Raw genomic sequence first — 22,020 nt, forward strand, 5'->3', positions numbered from 1 at the left:
GAAGCAACCTAAATGCCCACTGACAGACGAATGGATAAAGATGTGGTACAAATATACAATGGAATATTTACAATATATACAATCAGCCATAAAAAGGAACGAAATTGGGTCATTTGTAGAGACGTGGATGGACCTAGAGACTGTCATACAGAGTGAAGTAAGTCAGAAAGAGAAAAACAAATATCGTATATTAACGCATATATGTGGAACCTAGAAAAATGGTACAGTTGAACCAGTTTGCAGGGCAGAAATAGAGACACAGATGTAGAGAACAAATGTATGGACACCAGGGCGGGAAACTGGCGGGGTGTGTGTGTGTGGTGAATTGGGAGATTGGGATTGACATATTATACACTAATATGTAGAAAATGGATAACTAATAAGAACCTGCTGTGTAAAAAGTAAATAAAATTCAAAAATTAAAAAAAAAAAGCCAAGAGGATGATTACTCCAGGAGTCAAGACAGTGTTACCTCTGGGGTCCAGGAGCAGAATTTTGTCGGGGCACAATTAAGGTGGCTCTGAAGGTATGAACAGACAGGTCTCTTTCCCTAAGCAGTGGGTACATGGGTGTTTATAATTATTCTTGAACAGTATTATGTTTCGTGTACATCTTTTTTATATATTTCACAATTTTTAAAAAGGCAAAATGAACCCCCCCTCAAAAGAAAAATGTGAGCCTTCTCCATTTTTTACTACCCAGATGGTTTATACTCTGGTATAAGACTGGAAAATCTAAAAACACCACAGTGATTACTTTTCGGTCTTCTCACTGAGGATTTTCTTCTCAAAATAGCACCTATTCCACTTTCCCTCTCAGAAATAAAATGGTTCCAAACACTTTACTCTCCTGGCTGTTTTAAGACGATGGACTAGAACAAGCCTACATTATGGTTTTGCCTGGTAAGTCACTTCTCTCAAAACAAGACTATTCACTAGATGTGACCTTATGACCTTGTCACAAAATATCCATACATGATGTTTTGATGAAAATATCATTGCTGTTCACATCAAATTAATACTAATCAATAAAATTTGAGTTCACTCAGAGCCACCAATTCCAACAGAACTTAGGAATCCCTAAAAATAAAATACAGACACACAGATAAGTATAGTATTTAATCGAAATATATTTGTCTAATATCTACAAAGTGTGAACAATTGGTCTTAAGAAAGCAGACAAAAGGCACAAAATTAGTATTACTACAGAGAAGCATTCATGCTGCTGGATTGTATAAATATTCTCATTAGAGTGGCACAGTAAAAAATAAATTAAGCATTGAGCAAAGATCAAATACTTCATTTTCTCCTTGCTTTATTAAATTCTGGTCATGTCTTGACCTCATTTGTAAAGGCTGCAGACTGAAACTGAACTGAAACCATGAAACACTGACGCAGGCTTTATGGATGTTTTAATCACAGTGGTTTCCTTGCAGAATTCGGGTCAAACAAGAGGTGCACTTAAAAAAAAAATCCACAGGGTATTCTTTTCTCTTTCCGCAAACGAAATATATAAGATTGAGGCTGTGGTGGTGCATGTTTGCAAACACTGCATGTTTGCAACGCGTGTATTTCATTTCTAAAGCCCTTTTTTCAAGATAAAAGTAGTGCAGTCTCCATATGACTTTTTTCTACCATGAAAGAAGCAGCTTCTGAAAATTGTATGACTAGAGCTTTGAGCATGAGAAATTATCAGAAAGCTTCTGGGGCGAGGAGGTGGGAGGAACGTTCCAAGGTAGGCCTGGCTCTAGGCTCTCCCAGGGGTGCTCCATCCTGGAAGGCCCCAGCATAAACCTTTAACAGCTTCCTGCCCGCTCCCCATCCAGCAGGAAATGGCAGTTGATCTGTCTTACATACGGACAAACAAATGTTGACTTGCGAGGGGAATGGGCAGCACAGCGATTACTCTGAAATGACAGCCACCTTCCACCAGATGGACAGCAGTAGGGCCACGCCAGTTCACCTCTGTTTGAACAAGAGTTGTCAACTGGAGAATACTTTGTGAGTGCAAAAGTATTTGGCAAAGTGAAAAGTAGAAAACTTCAAAGCTCGTTGATAAAAAGGAGCTCGTAATTACCCACTTCAATATTGTCAAGTGCACTATTTACATGTGTAATAATATCCAGCAGACATAGCGCATGCGTGTGAACAGTGTGCCGAGAGCTTGCACACAGACGCGTGTGCACACGCGTGCCCCAAATGGCTCTTGAATAAATTCAATCCCATAGTAGAGTCTGGGGGTGCATTTTTCACAGTACATAATTTCCCTCTCAGGTACCATGTCTTGAATGCAAGAGGTCTCAGGGAATACCAGAAGAACCTTGATACTGTACCACTTTAATTCCTACAAAAACAGGACCGTTTCTGAAAGCTCTGCATCTCCACCCATTAGTGTGCCTTCCAAAGCGGATTGAAGTATACCCAGCCGTCACCCTGCAAGAGAGAGGAGGACACATCATTACGTGGAGACCTGTCGGCGAGACAAGGGGAGAAGCAAGGGTATCCCCTGCTGCGCTAGTACCACACAGTACCATGTAGTGCTGGTTACCATCTATCTGTTCAGGACCACCAACCTGTGTGCCGGCCTCTCCTGATGTCTCACAGCCAAGCCATGCTGGTGGTCTCACCACCCCTCCTCAGCCTGGCTGCTTTTTAGAGCCCATGGGATCTTCGTATCTGGCATTTTGGGAGGAAACCCCACAAAACGACCAAAGTAACGAGGGGGAGGGCTTTGTTGGTTTACATCAAGATTAGTTGGCCAAAAAAAAAAAAAAAAAAGGCCTTTGAAACAGGGGGACAGGAGAAAAAGGAGGGTAGTTGGACAAACGAACAGGGAAGAGAAAAGACAAGGGCCTGAATAGGAGGAATCTGCCCAAACCAGTGACTTTTACCACCCACCAGGCTGGAGGGGAGTGCCCAACAAAGGGCACACGCAAGGCCGCAGTCAAAAGACATCAGCACACACAGGAGGGAACACCAGTCAAATACCAGCGAGAAAAAGGCAAGAATCAAAATGGTATGCAATCTGGTGCTAGACTAGAGGGATGTACTGAATGGTAATCATGCTGGTGCGGGGATGATTTGTATTCTTTAAATATCCTCAAGCCTCCTGTTATAAACAGACTGGCTTTTCTTACACCCTATGGGAGGAAAACGATGTTTTTTGGTTGTTGTCATTTTACTTTTTTTTTTTTTTTTTCGGTACGGCAGGCGGACTCTCAACCACTGCGCCACCAGGGAAGCCCCATTTTACTTTTTACTGTGCAACTTTCCACAGAAGCCGGGCAACCTAGTTGTCTCAGAGAGACCAGATCTGGCAGAAGGATCCCTGGGGGATTCTGTGATGGTTAATTTTACTGTGTTGACTGGCTCTGGATTAAACATTGTTTCTGAGCACAGGGGAGGGGGCGGTGCTTCCAGATGAGGGTAGCATTTGAATTGGTGGGTGGAGTAATGGAGATATCCCACCCCCATGAGGTGCCCAGGGCCTGAATGGAACAAAAGGTGGAGGAAGCAGGAACTGGCCCTTTCTTTCCTGCCTCACTCATCCTGACTTCTGCCCTCGGCTGGGATTCACACTATCAGCTCCCCTGGGTCTCAGGCCTTTGGACTGAATCATACCACTGGCTTTCCTGCGGTTCCACCTCACAAACCACAGATCCCACGGCTTTTCAGCCTCCACGATCTCATAATAAATCTATTTAAATTTCTATCTTCTGTTGGTTCTGTGCTGTTTCTCTGGAGAACCCTGACTAATACAGAGTCACCTCCCCTGGGCAAGGCCTCCAAACAGAGATACACTCAGAGTCTCCCCAAGAAGGCTTCCTGTCTGAACCAGCATCTGACCTTGACATCTGTGCTCAGCCCACGGCCCTAGTTCCCGCCTCTAGGAGACACGTGGCTGCTTCCTGCTCCAGACCAGAAGCCCACCTCAAGGTCACTAACTCTCCCAGCAGACCTCCAGCTCCAGAGAGCCATCCTTCCAAGGAGCAGAAGTCAGACACCAGCAGTGCCTAGGCAAGGAAAGCCCAGACAGACTTCAATTGGCCCTTAGTGTTTAAATTTTTAAAAATTCCTTGACACCAGGTGAATATCAGATCTCATAAAAATTCTGATTTCTGGCTTCTTTTGAAGAACTGGGCCATCAGCCTGTGACGGCCTGGAGGTCAGTGGCATCCACCCTTTCAGATACAGACCCTGGGTCTGCCCTGCCCTCACCGGCCTGTTTCTCTCATTGATGCTGCCAGGCTCCTGACCAGCCTGCCTTAGAAATTGTGGCTCTGGGCTTCCCTGGTGGCGCAGTGGTTAGAAGTCCGCCTGCCGATGCAGGGGACATGGGTTCATGCCCTGGTCCGGGAAGATCCCACATGCCGCAGAGCGGCTGGGCCCGTGAGCCATGGCCGCTGAGCCTGCGCGTCCGGAGCCTGTGCTCCGCAACGGGAGAGGCCACAGCAGTGAGAGGCCCGCGTACCGCAAAAAAAAAAAAAAAAAAATTGTGTCTCCTACACCTTTGTCATTTCCAATTCTGTTCTCAGAATGCTGCCCGGCTGTGCCACAAACAACTGGGCACAGGGTGCCTTGTCCAGTCAGGGGGTGAGGGGCGTGTGTGGGGGCGTCCCCTTCCAACACCACTTCCAGCAGCAGCGCCGGGACGCAGACCCCCGCGGGCCTCCCCGGCACGTCCATCCCCCATTGGGCCCCTGGGAGGCAAAGCTCTGAAAGGGTGCTGTCATGGAGAAGGTTCCAACCCACCCAGGTGTGGAGCTGGTCTGGGAGGGGCTTCCCGACCAATCCGCTACTGAAGGCAGAGTAGCAGGGCCGTGGTCTTTGTGAGGCAGGATGCCTCCACAGCCGCAGCCCCACTCCGTGCCTCCCCGCGGGCGGTGCGCCTCCCTGATGGGGGAGCCACGGCCACCATGCCCAGACCTCCCAGGCCCCCCCACCCGTCCGGCGGCCGCGATAGGGGACAGCCCGTCCTCCCCGCCCAGGGCGCCCGGTAGGGTTACCTCCTGGATGAAGTACTTGGGCCGCCAGGGAGTGCGGAGGTTCTCCCGCTTCCGCTCCTCTGTGCGCTGCTTCTCCTCCAGCCGCCGCTTTTGCTCGGTGGCAGCGTCGATGTCCCCCAGCCGCAAGCATCGGGTCACCTCCCGCCAGAGGTTCCTGGGGGCGGGGGTCATTGGGGACAGGAAACAGACAGGGCCAGCAGCCTGACGCTGCGGTCCTGGGCGAGGAAGGGCCCCAGCCGCGGATGCTGGGCTGCGGGGCGGGAGGGGGTGAGCAGCTCACTCCACAGGCCCAGGGCCCCACCTGCACCCAGATCTGAATCCCCTCTCCCCTCCCGGGCTCTGAGCGTCTAGACCAATCTAGGGAAGACTGGAGCAATCAAACTGCTCCTACAGACAAAATCTACAGCGGACCCTGCCACGGGGCATTCACCACATTCCTAAACATTTTACATATGGATTAACTCATCTCATCAACACAACACCCCAGGGATATAGATGCGATACTATCACCCCATTGTAAAGGGGAGAAAACATCCACATAAGGTGAAGTGACCTGCCCGAGGTCAGCAGGCTGATGGATGTGAACAGTGGCTGCTCTCCTACCCGGAGCCCCGTATTAGGAGTTACAGACCCTGGGGGATCCGTCACCTTCCCGTGTCTACATGCAAAGTTAGACACATTCATTCATTCACTCACTCACTCCTTCATTCACTGGAGAAGGCGGCAGCTTCCCTCCTCAGGAAGCCGGGGTGCCCCCTCCAGTCCCACTCTGTGCTGGAGGGAGGGGACCAGCACTGAGGTGAAGGGGGTGTCGACACTTCCTCACTTCGGCACATCAGGACCAGTCAGTATTCTGCACAAGGGAACCAGGCTTTGGGGGCATGATGTCTCTGCAGCTGGGGCCGAGCAGAAGCTCCCCGTTAGATCCTGGGCCAGGAGCCCGCAGGGGAGTGGCCAGTGCATCCAGGACAGCAGCCCTCCTGGGGGACCCGAGCCCAGGAACCGATGGGGCCCGGGCTCTGGCTGCAAGGCCAGCCTGCCCACCGCCACCCAGCACCCCACCATGCAGAGGGTACAGTGGCACCCTGGCTCCGAACTTACACAGGAGAAACCTCTGGAAGGTGGGAGAAAGCCAGGTCCTACCAGCCTCACAGCCCTTGCTCTTTCTACCACTCCCTGACAGCTGACTTAAGAGGGGAAAAGATGGCCTAAAACAGGAAAGGAAGGTGGCGAAGGGGACAGGGAGGGCTGGGTGCCTGGTCAAATCAGTCTTTTCCATCACCTGAACCCTCAACACACACCTGGCTCTGAGGGAAGGACTGGGTGCCCGGACATCCAGGGTCGGGATGCTCTCAGGGCAGGACCTCCCCTGATAAGGCCCATCATAAAATAGTGGCCCCAAATTTAGAGGGTAGAGAGCCCCAGGGACTGCAGATGGGGTGGTGAGCAAAGAGCCGGCCCACAGGTCAAGGGCTATGCCCAGACACCCACCAAGAATCCCCTGGAGGGGCTCTGCTTCCGAAGGCTCTGAACTTCAGGACAAAGGGAAAGGCAGAAAAGCCTCCAGGGAGGAGAGGGTGGGGGCAAGTCGGCAAGAAAAGCTAAAAGGAAGCCCAGGGGAGCCATTGCTAGAAGCGGAGGTCCCGGTGGCCAAGGGCCAGGTGATGGCTGGGCCGGGTGTGGCCAGCATTGCCGTGGGGAGGGCTCCAGCCCGAGCAGGATGCCTGCGCGGGCCGGGCTCTGAGCATCGCAAGCACATTGACAGCAGTGGGCCGATGTAAGAGCAGCTTCACTCTCTCCTTAATGGGGCAGGGGTTCCCCTCCACAGGGGCTGGTGGGGGCCGGGCCACTGTGGGGCTGAGACCACTAGGCGGGCCCTCCTTCACCTCCTCAGGTGAGGCCTGGCACAGGTGGCTGGGCTCAGGTGCTCTGAGTGGCAGGCGCTACACCTCAAGGCCATTCCCGCCTCGGAGAACAAGGTGGGCTGCTGGGTTTGTCAACAGCCCAGGTCCAGGTTCCAGTAAAGTCCACGTATGCGAGACGAGAAGAGGCGATACGCCCCTCTCTCTGGTTGCAGACTCCATCCTCCATCCATTCCACTCCCAGCAAGGCTTAATGAGGAGCAGCTAACCTACTCAACAGTCTTGGAATAACAGCTCAAAGGAATCATAGTTCTGTTGTCAACAGCCATACCAGAAACAAGCGGTGCTGTGACAGCAACCACAGGGCTCCTGATTCTGGGGAGGTGTCGTCAGAGGCCAGGGGAGGGATTCCTTCCTTCACAGCCCAAAGGGCTGGGTTCACGCCCTCCATTTGGACTCAGAGAAGGTTACACTCTGATCAACAAGAACGAGTGGACTAATCCTACCACAAAGCCAAGTTTCCAGGACACTGCAGCCCTCTTTCTATTAAACTCGTTGATAATGTATGATTTATACACACTGGTATCCCTGCTTTGTTTCCACATAAAAAGCACCTTTCCAATTTCGTTACAAACTCTTCCTGTAATGGCAAACCCTTTCAAAGAATCATCTGTAATTTCACTTTAACCCTATATCCTCTTTCGACAGAGCAGCATGCTTTTAGATAAGAGCGGGGCCAGCAAACATTCTCTGTAAAGGGCCAGAGACTAAACGTTTTAGGCTCTACAGGCCATTTGGTCTTGGTCGCAACTGTTTCACTGCTATTGTAGCCAGAGGGCAGCCACAAACAAGATACAAACAAATGGACGCAGCTGTGTTCCTGTAAAAATTTACAAAAATCAGCCAGAGATGTGATCTGGCCCATGGGCCGTAGCTGGCTGACCTCCTGGATTAAAAAATTAAAATGGCATATTTCCAGAAGATTCTGCTTCTGTACCTGCATAAACATCACTTTAAGTGGCTTGCGGGATATTCACATGATAGAGTGAATTCACCATAATTCACTTAACTGTTTTCCAATTGTTGCACGGTTAGATGGTTTCTTTTTCTTCCTTTTTAGTTTTTTTTTAAATACCCAAATTTCATATTTAAAACCTTTTGTGAATTGAAGAATTTTCCCTTAGATGAGATTCCCAGAAATGGACTACAAGAGGTGAACTCACAAATTTAAAGCTACTGATCCACGCAGCTAACCTGCACAACACCTTCCTACTGGAAGCACAGGGCACAGAGTGTTAATTTTATCACAGCCTTGCAGGCACTGCATTTTTTTGAATTATGTTGCTAATCTGGTAAGAAAAAAAAAAGTATCTCATTGCTTTGCTGCACAGCTCTCTGATTACTAGCATTCCTCTGTATTTAACTTTGCAATTAAGTAACAGACCCACAGAGTTGACAAACTCTTTTAGGACAGGCATTAAAGTCTGGGCGGGCTGTTTTCACACTCCACCCCATGACTGCAGAGCAACTAAACAAAGGATCTACACCTAAGTGACACACAGAGGACAATTCAAGTTTCCAAAGGAATGATTCCTGGCCCCTTTGCATTGGGCTTCCTCTCTGCCCCTTGGGTCAAGTGCTGAGGACAACAAAGCTTGGAGAGGAGCACATGGCCTGGTCCCCACCTGGACTCCATGGGGCCCTGCTTCTCCAGGGGTCGGATCTTCTTGGGGTACACTGGCAGCATGGTCGTGTCAATGACCTTGGTCTCCCCGTTGTTGTAGGTGAACTCTAGGGTCCCATTCCACTCCCCGTGGGCTTTGCACACAATGGTGTTGGTCGGGTTGTGCTTCACTTCTGCTGTGACCCTGAATTAATGAAGCATCGAATAAACACGCTTTGCAAGGTTATTAGAACAGAGACCGACTTCAAAAGGCATCCTCACATGTAGACATTTTTTTTATGGGGTTGCTTTTTGCTCAAAGATCAGCTCTTAAAATGTGATCTAATATCCTTGAGCAGAATAAAGAAAGCATCAGTGGGAAAACAGGTAGGATCTGAATAAAGTCTGTAAATTAGCTCATAGGAATGCAGCAATGTTAATTTCTTAGTTTTTTTTCAATTGAAGTATAGTTAATTTACAATGTTGTGTTCGTTTCAAGTATACAGCAAAGTGATTCAGTTACACACACACACACACACACACACTTTTTCAGATTCTTTTCCCTTATAGGTTATTACAAGATATTGAACATAGTTCCCTGTGCTATACAGTAGGTCCTTGTTGTTTACCTATTTTATATATAGTAGTGTATATATGTCCATCCCAAAGTCCTAATTTATCCCCCCAATTTCTTAGTTTGTTTTCAATATTTTATTGATTTTTGACAATAAATTAGATAGGTGGCTGAAAATTATACATGTTTTACACTATATTGTATACACTATATACTGTGATTTGTTTAGTTGAATTTCATCAATTTCTTAGTTTTGATAAAAATGCCAAGGTTTTATAAGATGTTATTATTGGGGTGGAAATCACAAAACTCAGTAAAAACAAAATATAAATATCAATTAAGTGTATCTGGTCTACTGTGTCATTTAAAGTAGAACTAACTACCATATGACCCAGCCATCCCACTACTGGGCATATACCCTGAGAAAACCATAATTTAAAAAGACACATGTACCCCAATGTTCACTGCAGCACTATTTACAATGGCCAGGACATGAAAGCAACCTTAGTGTCCATCGACAGATGAATGGATAAAGAAGATGTGGCACATATATATGATGGAATATTAGCCATAAAAAGAAATGAAATTGGGTCATTTGTAGAGACGTGGATGGACCTAGAGACTGTCATACCGAGTGAAGTCAGTCAGAAAGAGAAGAACAAATATCGTATATTAACGCATATATGTGGAATCTAGAAAAATGGTATAGATGAATCTATTTGCAGGGCAGGAATAGAAAAGGCAGATATAGGGAACGGATGTGTGGACACGGGATGCAGGGAGCAAAGGGGAGGGTGGGATGAATTGGGAGGTTAGGTTTGACATAAATACACTACAACATTGTAAAACTTAAAAAAAAAATATATATATACCCTTCTCCTCCCTCAAATAGCAACTAACAGTGTACATTTCAACCACCAAAAGAGTGTGAGAGTCTAGGGGGGAACTTTTCAATCACTAAACAAGGTCGAACCCCTCCAGCCTGGCTTCACAAGGGCCCCTGGTGGAGATGTGTGGCCCTTTGCCTCACCCACCCGGCCCGGGGGCTCCGGGTCTCAGCTCTGGGTGAAAGCAGAGCCCACCTCCCTCTCCCCAGGAGCCTGCTGCAGGCAGAGTAACACAGCAGAAACAGGAGATGGAGGAGCCCAGGGCCTCTTTTTCTTTTTTTGGTGTGGGGGGGGCTCTCACTGCTGCGACCTCTCCTGTTGCGGAGCACAGGCTCCGGACGCACAGGCTCAGCCGCCATGGCTCACGGGCCCAGCCGCTCCGCAGCATGTGGGATCTTCCCGGACCGGGGCATGAACCCGTGTCCCTTGCATCGGCAGGCGGACCCCCAACCACTGCGCCACCAGGGAAGCCCCGGTTCCTCTTTTTCTAATGGCAAAGCTCGGGATGAATTTGGTATTTTCAAACCTAGGTCTGGAATTTTTCTCCCTGAGCCTGAACACCACCGGGAGCCCAGGCGGCATCAGGAATCCTCCCAACGGCACACAGCGGAAGGGTATCCGTGCTGTGCTGGTAACACTTTAACAACGGGCTTGCCAGGAGGGAAAACGCCTGGTTTACAGCTTTTGCCAGTTTCTGTGCTGCCCCACCCACAGCGGATCTCAAGCTACCACTGGGGCATGAGGGGCCGTGGAGCTGGGGAGAAACGCGCATAATCAGCTCTTGGGGGCTGGTATGTTTGGCTCCAAAACGGCCACTGAAGGTGCCTACTTTCCAGGGGACACTCCAGCACCCCACATGAACACCATCCGGAAAAGCTTTCCAAGAAAATGGTCAAAGATGGGGGCTTGCTTATTATCCAGTGATCTGCTCCAAAGGGGGAAATTTATAACTAGAGCCATAAAAACGAGGTGATGCTCCCCTCAAACAGCGGGCCTCTCCTTCTGTTTCTTAGGACTGCTTCCCAGCTTCCAAAAGGAGAGAAACGGTCCTGCTCTCATAGATGCAGGATTCGGGATGTTGCATGGAGCTCACAGAACAACTGCATCAGTGCAGGTCAGGCCTCCGGCCTCGGAAGCGAGAGGTTACGATAACGCCAGAAGCCCTTTGTTCGCTGGGGCATGTTCCGCCAACACATCACCAGACTGGGGTTGGGTTCAAGACGCCGCCGGTGAGACATGTCATCTGAAACAGATCTGTTAAATTGATCTTGATTTTTCAACTCATCCCACGGCTGGAACCCAGTCTTCTGATGCAGACAAGAAACCTGGGGCATCGTGTTCGGACAGAGACGGAGTCTCCCTGGCCCCTCCTACCTGTGTACCTTCCCCCCGTAGAAAGGCTTTGTGTGGAAGATCACTGTCGCTGAGTACCCAGTCTTGGCGCAGGTGATGCTGACTTTTCCTCCGAGCTCCACCCAAGGGATGGTGAGGATGGACCGGGCGTAGGCACTGGGCAGGGTGAACACATACTCCTCCCCGTGCTCCAGGAGCCGCAGCACACCTGAGGAAGACAGGAGGGAAGGGTTAGGCTCGCACACAAGGAAAGCGCAGCTGGTGAAACCGAGGAGGACCCTGAGGGGCTCCAGGGCATGGAGGCCTTTTTGTCTTCCGTTTCTTGTAGCCTCCATGACCTCCCCTGAGTTCCAAAGGGCAGATTGCAACAGTTGCTAATCAAGGGAGGTGCAGCCAAGAAACCACCGAAGGCAAAAGATTAAAGGAACAGAGAAGCTCATCAAGATTAGGAGACCTGGGCTTCCCTGGTGGCGAAGTGGTTGAGAGTCTGCCTGCCGATGCAGGGGACACGGGTTCGTGCCCCGGTCCGGGAAGATCCCACATGCCGCGGAGCAGCTAGGCCCGTGAGCCATGGCGGCTGAGCCTGTGTGTCCGGAGCCTGTGCTCCGCAACGGGAGAGGCCACAGCAGTGAGAGGCCCCTTGTACCACGGAGACCTAATAGCACCTGAGACCCTGCACACACCCTAATCTTGTCAGCAACCCCACCCTTGAACCATTGCTATAAAACTCCTCATCAAATCCTCCCCAATTGGGACACACAGTTTTCGAGGGCAGGAGCCCGCTGTGTCCCCCTTTGCCTGGCAAAGCAATAAAGCTGTCCTTTTCTACTTCACCCAAAACTATGTCTCCGAGATTCAATTCAGCACCAGTGCACAGAGAAGCTGAGCTTTGGGCATCACTGGGGACCAGAAGATGCAAAGATGAGAAACCAAACACACTCCTGCAACAGACGTCACGCCTCCCACCTCCGCAAAGGCCGGCCACCCATGTGCCATTTATCTATTTGCTGCATCTCTACTGCATCAGAGATGCTGAGAACACATGGTGAGCAAGACAGACCCACTGTCTGCCCTCAAGGAGTCAAAGAGAAAGGTGGGCGTGAATGAAGCACTTGCAAACACAAAACTGTGACTGTGATGGGGTGGGAGGGGGAGGTGCCCCGGGCCTCCAGCAGCAGGGGCTGAGCTGGGAGGGGAGGCTTCCCAGTGGAAGGGACACTCGAGCTGGGTAAGAGTTGAGTTGGGGAAGAGGGGAGGGAAAATAGAAGCAGGGGGAGGCATGTGCAAAGGCCCTGTGGTGGGAATGAGCCGGGTGAGCACGGGGGTCTGAGAAAAGGGCCCCAGGGAAGAAAGGGAAGTGGTGGGTATAGGTATGGAGGCTGCCCAGGTCTACAGGAGCCAGGCCTCAACTTTAAACTTCGAAAAAGCCTGTTAAGGAGTTCTGCCTTTATCCTGAGAGCAGCAGAGACAACCTCAAAGGCTTTCAGGAAGTTACAAAGCAAGAGTACACAGCTGCTGTCACCACCCGGGGGGCACCCACCCCTTGATCAGAGGTTCTCCAGGCTGGGAGCCAAGTACTAGTCTCGGAGAGATCTGATCCTCTTGAAACAATGCAAAATGACGTGGGCTTGTCTCTTTTTCTAGGGAAAGGAACCACAGTTTTGAACAAGTTCTCAAAGGCTGCCGTGAACTACCCCGACAGGCGCCATCTCCTGGGGCTGCTGTACAGCTGGTGCACTGACAGCCAGCCCCTGCTCTGGCTTGTCCGGTCGGGCACCCACAGGGCCCCCTCTGCTGAGGGCAGCACCTCCTGGGTTGGCAGAGGCCTGGGAACCAACATGCCTGGCTCACTGAGGTTTGCTCTGTGTGAGGGGCCTTCTCGGCCTCCCACCCCGCAGTGGGGCTTCGCTCCCTGTAGAAAAGCCTTCCCAGCTCTATTCCTGCCCACTCTGGGCCTGCAATGGTCAAGTGCAGCAAGAGCCTCAGGAAGGTCAGTTCTGTCCTTCGGCCAGAACTATGTGACTGGAGGTGTTAGTGATGTCCCCTCCCTGGGCCCCTGGTTCCTCCACTGGAAAGAGCGAGGAGGGGGCTCCATGTGCCCTGGGGGACCCTTCCTGGCCACCCAGCACTTCCAGGGGCTTCACGTGCAGTGTCTTCTGTGAGCTTCACAGCTACTCAAGGCAGCATTAATTATTATCATTTTTTAAATAAGGAGGTGGAAACGGAAACTCAGGGGGTTAAGTAATTTGACTGGTCGGTACTTCTCTCTGAGACTAGATAAGCCTGTCAATCAACAGAGCTAGATTACTCAGCCCTAAAAAAGAATGAAATAATGCCATTTTCAGCAACAGGGATGGACCTAGAGTTGATCATACTAAGTGAAGTCAGTCAGATAAAGACAAATATCATATGATATCACTTATATGTGGAACCTAAAATATGACACAAATGAACTTATCTATGAAACAGATTCACAGACATAGAGAACAGACCTGTGGTTGCCAAGGAGGAGGGGGGTTGGGAGAGGGATGGAGTGGGAGTTTGGGATTAGCAGATGCAAACTATTATACATAGGATGGATAAACAACAAGGTCCTACTGTATAGCACGGGGAACTCTATTCAACATCCTGTAATAAACCATAACGGAAAAGAATATGGAAAAGAATGTATATCTACACACACACACACACACACACACACACACACATGCACACACACATCTACTTATAACTGAGTCACTTTGTTGTATAGCAGAAATTAACACAACACTGTAAATCAGCTACACTTCAATAAAATTAAAATAAATTAAAAAAAATCAATCAATCAACAGAGCTAGAATCTGCCCAGCAGAGAGACAGTGTATGTGTGTGTGTCCCTTTCAGCCCTGGGGAGCTCTCCAGGAGAGTCTGAGGAGAGGGGACTAAAGGTACAAAGGGATCAAGAATGCTGAGTTTCCAAAGTCAATATGAAGATGTACTCAGGAGTCACTCAATTTACCCTTAAAAACTCCTTGCATCGCCCATGAGCCACAGTTTTTGGAATAAACCAGGCTTGTCCAGAACCCGCAACCTCACTCCCAGGTAAGTCCAGCAAAGTTACACCTGCTGACCCACAGACACAGGGGGCCGGTGTGGAAACCCCAGGGGACGGGCCCATGTGCGTCTGGGGGTCGTGACCTCCCCCAGGGAGGCAGGATGCTCACACATGGGCACAGGCAGGAGAGAAGACACCCCCACCCCGAGAAAAAGCAGACTCAGGTCACTCACAATCGCGTGGGCAGGACTAAGGGGCAGAGATCACAGCAACATTTACATCTCTCTCCTTAACCAGGAAGAGAATTGGATACATGTAACATAAATGCACAGACAGCACGGCTCCACTACACCAAATACACTGAATATCAGAGCACACTGACTTCTCCCCACCTCCCCACTCGCCAGAGCTCCCAATGAAATTACACCATCTTTCCCAAAGCCAAGCCTTGGGCCACCGAACACCCTCTCTCTGTCACTTATCCTTCCCCGCAGTTCAGGGGGCAGAGCTGGCCCAGGTGACTGCTGAGGCCCTGTCCTGTGATGCACAAGGGTGAACCTGTGTCTGCAAGGAGGATTCGACACCAATGTGTCACTTCTTACAGCTTGTGCTCAGGACCCTGGAAGAAGAAGGGCCAGGCCTGGTACACTTTTTGTTTCCAAGCGTACTTTGTGTCTTTCCTAGAATTAGGCTGCTAAGAAGAGAGCGAAGCAGGTGGTAAAGTTCACGCCGAATAGGTCTGACACCAACAGTCAAGAGGAACCGGAAGTGGAAGTTGGAAAGAGAGAGGCTCCAGCAGACTCCCCACCCACCCCTCCGCCCCAGTTCTACTCGCAAGCCTCTGGTTCCCTGAGTGCCAGCCGCATCCTCATAGCCTCAGGGCCTGTGGCAGCGGGAGGGGCCCTGAGACCCTGAGGAGGAGGCTGCCGGTCCCTCTGTCACCTGCCTTCAAGGGCCCAGAGAAGGCAGCTCTTTGTCCCCCATCTTCACCCTCCATGCTGATGGACTATGTGGCAGTAAAGTCCTCCCAGGGGCCCAAATGTCCCCTGACAGCACTGCTCCACCCCCGATGTCTACGATGTCCCCCTCTGTTGTCAGCCTTTCCAGCCTTTGACCTGCCGTACTTTGGGGACCCCCACCCATTTGCACATCCTGTGGTGGCCTCTCTCAGCGGGCCAGGACCACGTGACAGCCACGAGCGCCACGTGCTGAGTCTTCCTGGTCTCATTCACGAATATAAACTTGGTGAGGTAGGATCATGCCACTGATATTTTCTTTAGAACATACTTACCTGGAGCATACGCCACCATTTTTTAAAAGCCCTAGATGAGATCTTAGAGGATCATTCCAACTCCTCCGTCCCTCGCCAGCCTGGTGACCTTAAGTTCTCTGCCCCTCAGCTGCCTCATCCGTGATGCAGGGATAATGGTACCCGCACCTCACGGGGCTGTAAAAAAGGCAACACTGAATCTCAGCTAAGGGCACGCAGCCTGCTACACCGCTGGAATCCTGATCACACCCCCATCTCTTGGCAGGTGAATTCTCAGCAGTGGTACTTCCACTTGGGAACAAGGAAGAAATCACAAAATCTGCTGACGGCTGATGCACATGGGGGATCCCTCCTCCCCCTCATCTTCAGAAAAACCTCTTCCAAACCAAGGTGAAACTTCCCGCAAGTCCACAGAAATCAGAAAAGTGAGCCCCAGAGCAAGGCTGGTTTAAAGCACTGGCAAGACCACACTCCCAGGCTTTTTCTGAAAATCCATAAACGTGCACTCACTCGTTAAATCACCGGTAATTATGCCTTCCCAGGACTCTTTTTTCAGGATTGCATACAAAAATCTGTCCCTAATAATGAATAAAAGACTATATTAAAACTAGACTTGCAAACGGGCTCACAAATGAAAGCTCCTTTTTAATTAGCCTAAGAGCTGAGAGAAGCTGAAAAACACTGAATAATCCATCTTTCCGGGACATAGCTAGTCCTCATGCGGGGAGATTTTTGCTTTAAATCCCACAAATTGATTTATCAATAAACGTAAGGCCAAGCATTAAGATTTTCAAACTGATAAATTTAAAATAACTCTGAGGAACCAAAATATTCCGACAGGGCGTTGACTCTGGAAAGAAAGCACAGAATCACGGAAAGCAGCTCCGGGGAACTGGTCTTCAGGGCCCACAGTGCCGGCATTCATGGGCAAACGGGTCCCTGCCTGTCCCCACAGACCCAATTCAGAGGCTGTGCCATTTACTGGGCGCTGGTCTGGAGTTCTGGTGGGGAGGGGTTTCAAGAGAAGCTGGATGAGCTGTGTCCCAAGCGGTGAGGGTGGGTACCAAGCAGAGGCGCCTCTGCTTCCATCCACGGATGGATGTCATCTTGGGGGTGGCTCAACAGTGTCACGCTTAGGGACTTTCAGTGTCAGGGCTGAGGGACCATTCGGGGGAGGTCTCTGAGCTACAACCTCGGGGAATTCAAGGCATAATGAAGCACTTGATAATGGCATTTTACCATAGCCAAATAGGCCACAGACATAGGGCAATAATTTAAAATGTAAGCCCATGTATTTACATACAAAATTTCAAGTGGACCCATCTAATGTTTAAAATGAAGGGTTGGAGGGACTTCTCTGTCAGTCCAGTGGTTAAGACTCATCGCTTCCAATGCAGGGGGCGCGGGTTTGATCCCTGGCTGGGAAATTAAGATCCTACAAGCTGCATAGCAGCCAAAAGTTAAAAAAAAAAAAAAAGAAAAAGAAAAGAAAAATGAAAGGTGGGAAAAAAATGTCACTTCATGCCCTATCAACAAATGCATGGAAGGTGCTGGATCAGTGCAGGGAATGGAGTGAGGAAAGGAAAACAACCCACCCGCCCTCCCCATAACCCACACCCCAAAGGAGCCCTGAGGACAGGAACCAGAACCCTTGGCTTTGAAGTCTGGAGATTCTTAGAAGCATTCTGTGTGAAAAATCAGAAAAATTGTGTGTTACAGAGCTCACATTTAATTAGTATGAAAGAAAGGGGGACGTAGCTACTGAAAGGACTGAGACAAACTTAAAGCCTCACAAGAATGAGAGACGGTCCCCTGACCCTCTCCAGGCCCGTCGACAGCAGGAATACATGGGGGTAGGGGGTGGCCAGGAAGGGGCCTTCCACAATCTCTCTCCTGAATCTTCCTTCTGCTTTCTTCACTGAGAAGTTCTAAGTAGAACTTTCAAGCAGAGAGAAGAAGTGAGGGCAGCAAATACCAGCTCTGCTCCAGGGATGCTACGGCCGAGGGTCTCAGCAGAGGGTGTTACGTGGTGTCCCACACACACACAGCCTGAAGAGTTTGTCCAGCGCTGTGCAGAGTGAAGGAAGGCTGCAACCCCTACCGGCTGCCTGGAAGGAACAGGGCAGTCGAGATCCCGAACATCAGAGGCCGACCCTTCACGCGACACTGACACAAAGTCTCCAGGCTTTACATGACAAGCTTTAACCTCAGCCGGGACCTCACCCAGAACTCTGGCCTGTAGAGACACTTCTTGCTCAAGCCCCCCTCTCAAATGTCTAAACCCCAACACAACCTAACTGGGCTCCTGTGCTCTCTCTCCAAACGAATCCCCCCTTGAGTCTTCCCCACCTTAGTTAATGGCTACTCCATCCTTCTAGTTGCTCAGGTCAAAAGCCTGGTGTCACCTTGCTCTCATACCTCACATCCAATCCAGATGTGTCCGATGAGGGGTTAATATCCAAAATATACAAAGAACGCATACAACTCAACATCAAACAAAACCAGACAGCCCGATTGAAAAATAGGCAGAGGACCTGAATAGACATTTTTCCAAAGCAGACATACAGATGGCCAAGAGGCACATGAAAAGATGCTCGACGTCACGAATCATCGGCGAAATACAAATCAAAACCACAGTGATGTATCACCTCACACCTGTCAGAACGGCCATCATCAAAAAGATCACAGATAACAAATGCTGGAGAGCGTGTGGAGAAAAGGGAACCCTCCTGCACTGTTGGTAGGATGTAAACTGTTGCAGCCGCTACGGAGAACAGTACGGAGGTTCCCAAAAAACTAAAAATAGAACCACCGTACAATCCAGCAATTCCACTTCTGGGTATTTATCCAAAGAAAATGAAAACACTAATTAAAAGAGATATACGCACCCCTCTGTTCATAGCAGCCTTAGTTATAATAACCAAGATATGGAAACAATCTAAGTGCCCATCAACAGACAAATGGATAAAGAAATTGTGGTATAAATATACCATGAAATATTATTCAATCATAAAAATGAATGAAATTCTGCCATTTGTGACAACAGCAATGGACCTAGAAGGTATTGTGCTAAGTGAAATAAGTCGGAGAAAGACAAATGCTGTAAGATTTCACTTATAGGTGGAATCTAAAACGAATGAACAAACATAACAGAACGGAGTCATAGATTCACAGAACAAACAGGTGGTTGCCAGAGGGGAGAAGAGAATTAGATGAGGGAGATTAAGAGGTACATACTTCCAGGTGCAAAATAAATGAGGCATGGGTATGCAGTGCACAATGTAGGGAATAGCGTCAATGATTATGTAATATCTTTAAAAAAAAAAAAAAAAAAGCCTTGGCATCACCTTTCACTCATACCCCACATGTGATCTCTCCACTTCAGAATTCATCCAGATTCCCAGCCTGTGTTACCTCCGCACCACTCCTGCCCTGGTTCAAACCACCATCGCCTTTTGCCTGGATTATTATCATAATCTCCTAACTGGTCTCTTTGCGTCGCCTTCCCCCTCTTACGGTCTAGTTTCAACAAGCAGCTGGAAAAACCTTGCTAAACTGAAAGTCAGATCATGATACTCTTCTGCTCAAAGCCCGCAAGGACTTGGCAGCTCACTTAGTGGGACGCCAACACCCCTGCCGGTGGCCCCTCGAGGCCCCACGTGACCTGGACCCAGTCACCTCTCCGACGGCATCTTCTCCCTCCCACTTCCCTTCTCCCGGCTCCAGCCACACAGGCTTCCTGTCTCAGACCAGCATGCAGGGATGCCCCTGCCTCTGGCCGCTCTGCCTCTGGCCTTGTTCTCTCCACCAAGACACACTCTCCGGGTAATCGACAAAGCCTGCCCATCATCACCTTCTTGGGTCCTTCATCCCCCCCTGGGTCTTTGCTCAACTGTCACCTTCTCGGTGACGTCTTCCCAGCCGCCACCCCAACCCATCCCAAAGTCCCACTGCTCTCTCCCCGCCATTCCTAGATCCTTTATTTTGTTCCCAGGTCCCTTCCCGCCTTAATTTTTCTCCATAGAACCTAGCACCTTCCAAAGCACTATACAATTGTATTTCCCCAGCAGAAGAGAGAGCTCTGTGAGAACAGAGATTCTTCTGTCTGTTTTGCTCATTCAAGTACCCATGGCTCCCAAGGCAATGGCTGGCAACCAGTAGGCGCTCAATAAGAGCGTGCTAAGTCAATGAAAGGTGTTCTCATCTCCTGGGGTTTGGAAAGGGCTTCCAAGGAGCCGTGTATGCCCTGAAACTGAAAGCCACATTCTGTGCTGGATTTTTCTTTTTCCTGATAGTCTACAGCCAGAATCTCACGGGGATTTATGACTCAAAAGAAGTTGAAGAACCACTAACACAGGTTCCTGAATTTGACAAGGATGATTATAGTTTCCCTCAAACAATGAATAACCTTCATTCACAGCTGTCTGCTAATAGAGAAACGTGTGATCCAGGAGTGGTCTGATTATACTGGGTTTTCCCTTCAGAACTGCAAGCCCAGCGTCCAGAGATTTGCCTCGGGAATTATTTATGAGCAGATTTTGAATAGGCAGCACTATGATCTTCATTGTCTGTGAGCCAGAAACTGGTGAGAATGAAGAAAAATATGTTTTCATAGATTTGCAGCCAACTCTAATATTCATACAGAGCTGGAAAGAAAAGGATCTGTAAGGCGGCTCACACACTACTAGCAGGTGAAGATCCAGGTGGGCAGCCTAAGAGGCAAAGAGCTGCATCCCACTTACCCCATCACCTCGGCCGCTTTGGGAAATGACCAGAGCCTGGCTCCCAAATAGCAAAACCCATCCATATTTCCAACTCGCCCACTTACTCCCAATTCCGTAACGAAACAAAAACAAAGGCCTCCACACACAAATCCTCAAGTGTCCATCAGGTACACAAATGTCCCTTGGTCAGAGCCCAACTCCACCCAGCGATTTGGCTTACCTTCCCCGATCATTGAGACCCCCACGGACATGCCCATGAACTTGCTTTTGGTCCATACGTGAGTGTTGATGCACAGCCTCTTCTCCTTGCACTCACAGTAGAAGCAGGAGATGGGCGGGTGGTGGGACACCTGCTCGGCCACGAACCGCATTTTGTAGTTCTTGGAAGGGTCGTCGGCCATCAGGTGCTCATGGCCGGAGGGAGTAGGGGTCGCAGTCCTCTTGGGCTTGAACCTGTCCTTGGGAACCTCCCAGGAGCAGTGGAACGTCTCGCCGATGATGGGGTTGTAGGGTTTCTTGGCCAGGGTGCCCTTGCGGCCCTCGTGGAAGGCGGTGAGGTAATACTCCACGAAGCCGATGACCCTGTCCTGTGGCGTGGCCCCTGCGGTGACAGCCAGCAGCAGGTCTGGGTGTGCCAGGAAGTCTGCGTACATCTCCAGCAAGGACCGCTTCTCGAGAATGAACGTGGGAAGCACCACCTGCGGCCAGAGGAGACAAAGTCAGACAGCAAGCCCTGTGGGTGCAGGAGAAAGCTAGAAAAGAAAACGTCAAGCAAGGTCGTAAGGGCGGGTACCAGGGACCAGTTCCTCTGATTTGCGCACACGTGACAAATCAGAGGAAAGAACATCCAACGCCAACCCAGCTTCATGGATTAGACTGCTCTGAGCCATTGTCCTCTCTGCTCACCTGGGCTGAAACAGCAGCCTCTGTCCCTCCCTCCACGGCCAGTGCCCTGCTAACACGCAGCCCTCTTTCACACCCCATCATTTAGAGACGTGAAGCAAATAGCTCCAAAGGGCTTCTTCGTATCCTTCCTGCCATCAGGCACGACCAAGGGGGATGCTCAGTGTGTTCCCACAAACACAGATACGGGGGCTCGTTGGTGCTGCATCAAAGCGGGGCCCAGGTAGAGCAGGACCCACCACTAAGAACATCTGTTTGGAGATCTCTGTAGGAAGAGCAGCGTATAAACCCTCACAGGATCAGGGCAGGGAAGGAATGCGGAAAGGGCCCGACAAACGTCTCCGGAGGCAAGGCCAGCTAGCGGGCAGTGTCCACAGTGGCTGCCACGGAGAAAAGGGGCCATGGGTAGAGGCTGCCCCCTAGGCTGGGTCAGAAGAAATGAGCAGAAGTTACAAAGAAGTAGGCTGGTACTTAATACTGAAGCTTCTGGTAAATGGACTGGCACAGGGGCCATCCCCTCAGTGTGTCATTGGCCGCATTACTGAAGACAGATAGAAACTTGGATGCTCTGTCAGGCACTAAGGGACTCCTCGTTGGTCCAAAGTGGATCCAAGTGGTCCCTCAGGTACCATACAACCCAAGTGCCTAGAACCCAAGGATTAGGTCACTTAAAGCAAATGATGGACTTTCTGGGAAGCTGGTAAGCCCTCACCATCCCTGATATGCTATCACCCCCCCCCCCCCC

At 50.0% G+C, this 22,020-nt stretch overlaps 1 protein-coding gene across 4 annotated transcripts in view; it reads right to left on the minus strand.

Annotated features, from left to right (window-relative positions):
• Positions 1 to 1,121: 1,121 nt before the first annotated feature.
• OSBPL10 (oxysterol binding protein like 10) overlaps positions 1,122 to 22,020 on the minus strand; it is a 279,913-nt gene continuing 259,014 nt past the window's right edge. For all 4 annotated transcript variants that reach the window (XM_024743485.1, XM_024743484.1, XM_024743483.1 and 1 more), the window contains 5 exons: positions 20,593 to 21,070; positions 11,366 to 11,552; positions 8,553 to 8,735; positions 5,006 to 5,159; positions 1,122 to 2,432 (listed from right to left, as the gene is read on the minus strand). In XM_024743485.1, coding sequence (XP_024599253.1) covers positions 2,388 to 2,432; positions 5,006 to 5,159; positions 8,553 to 8,735; positions 11,366 to 11,552; positions 20,593 to 21,070 — 1,047 coding nt within the window. In that variant the 3' untranslated portion in view covers positions 1,122 to 2,387. The remainder of the gene's footprint in view (positions 2,433 to 5,005; positions 5,160 to 8,552; positions 8,736 to 11,365; positions 11,553 to 20,592; positions 21,071 to 22,020) is intronic.

This window comes from Neophocaena asiaeorientalis, unplaced genomic scaffold, assembly GCF_003031525.2.
Source record: "Neophocaena asiaeorientalis asiaeorientalis breed wild unplaced genomic scaffold, Neophocaena_asiaeorientalis_V1.1 scaffold332, whole genome shotgun sequence".
Taxonomy (NCBI): domain Eukaryota; kingdom Metazoa; phylum Chordata; class Mammalia; order Artiodactyla; family Phocoenidae; genus Neophocaena; species Neophocaena asiaeorientalis.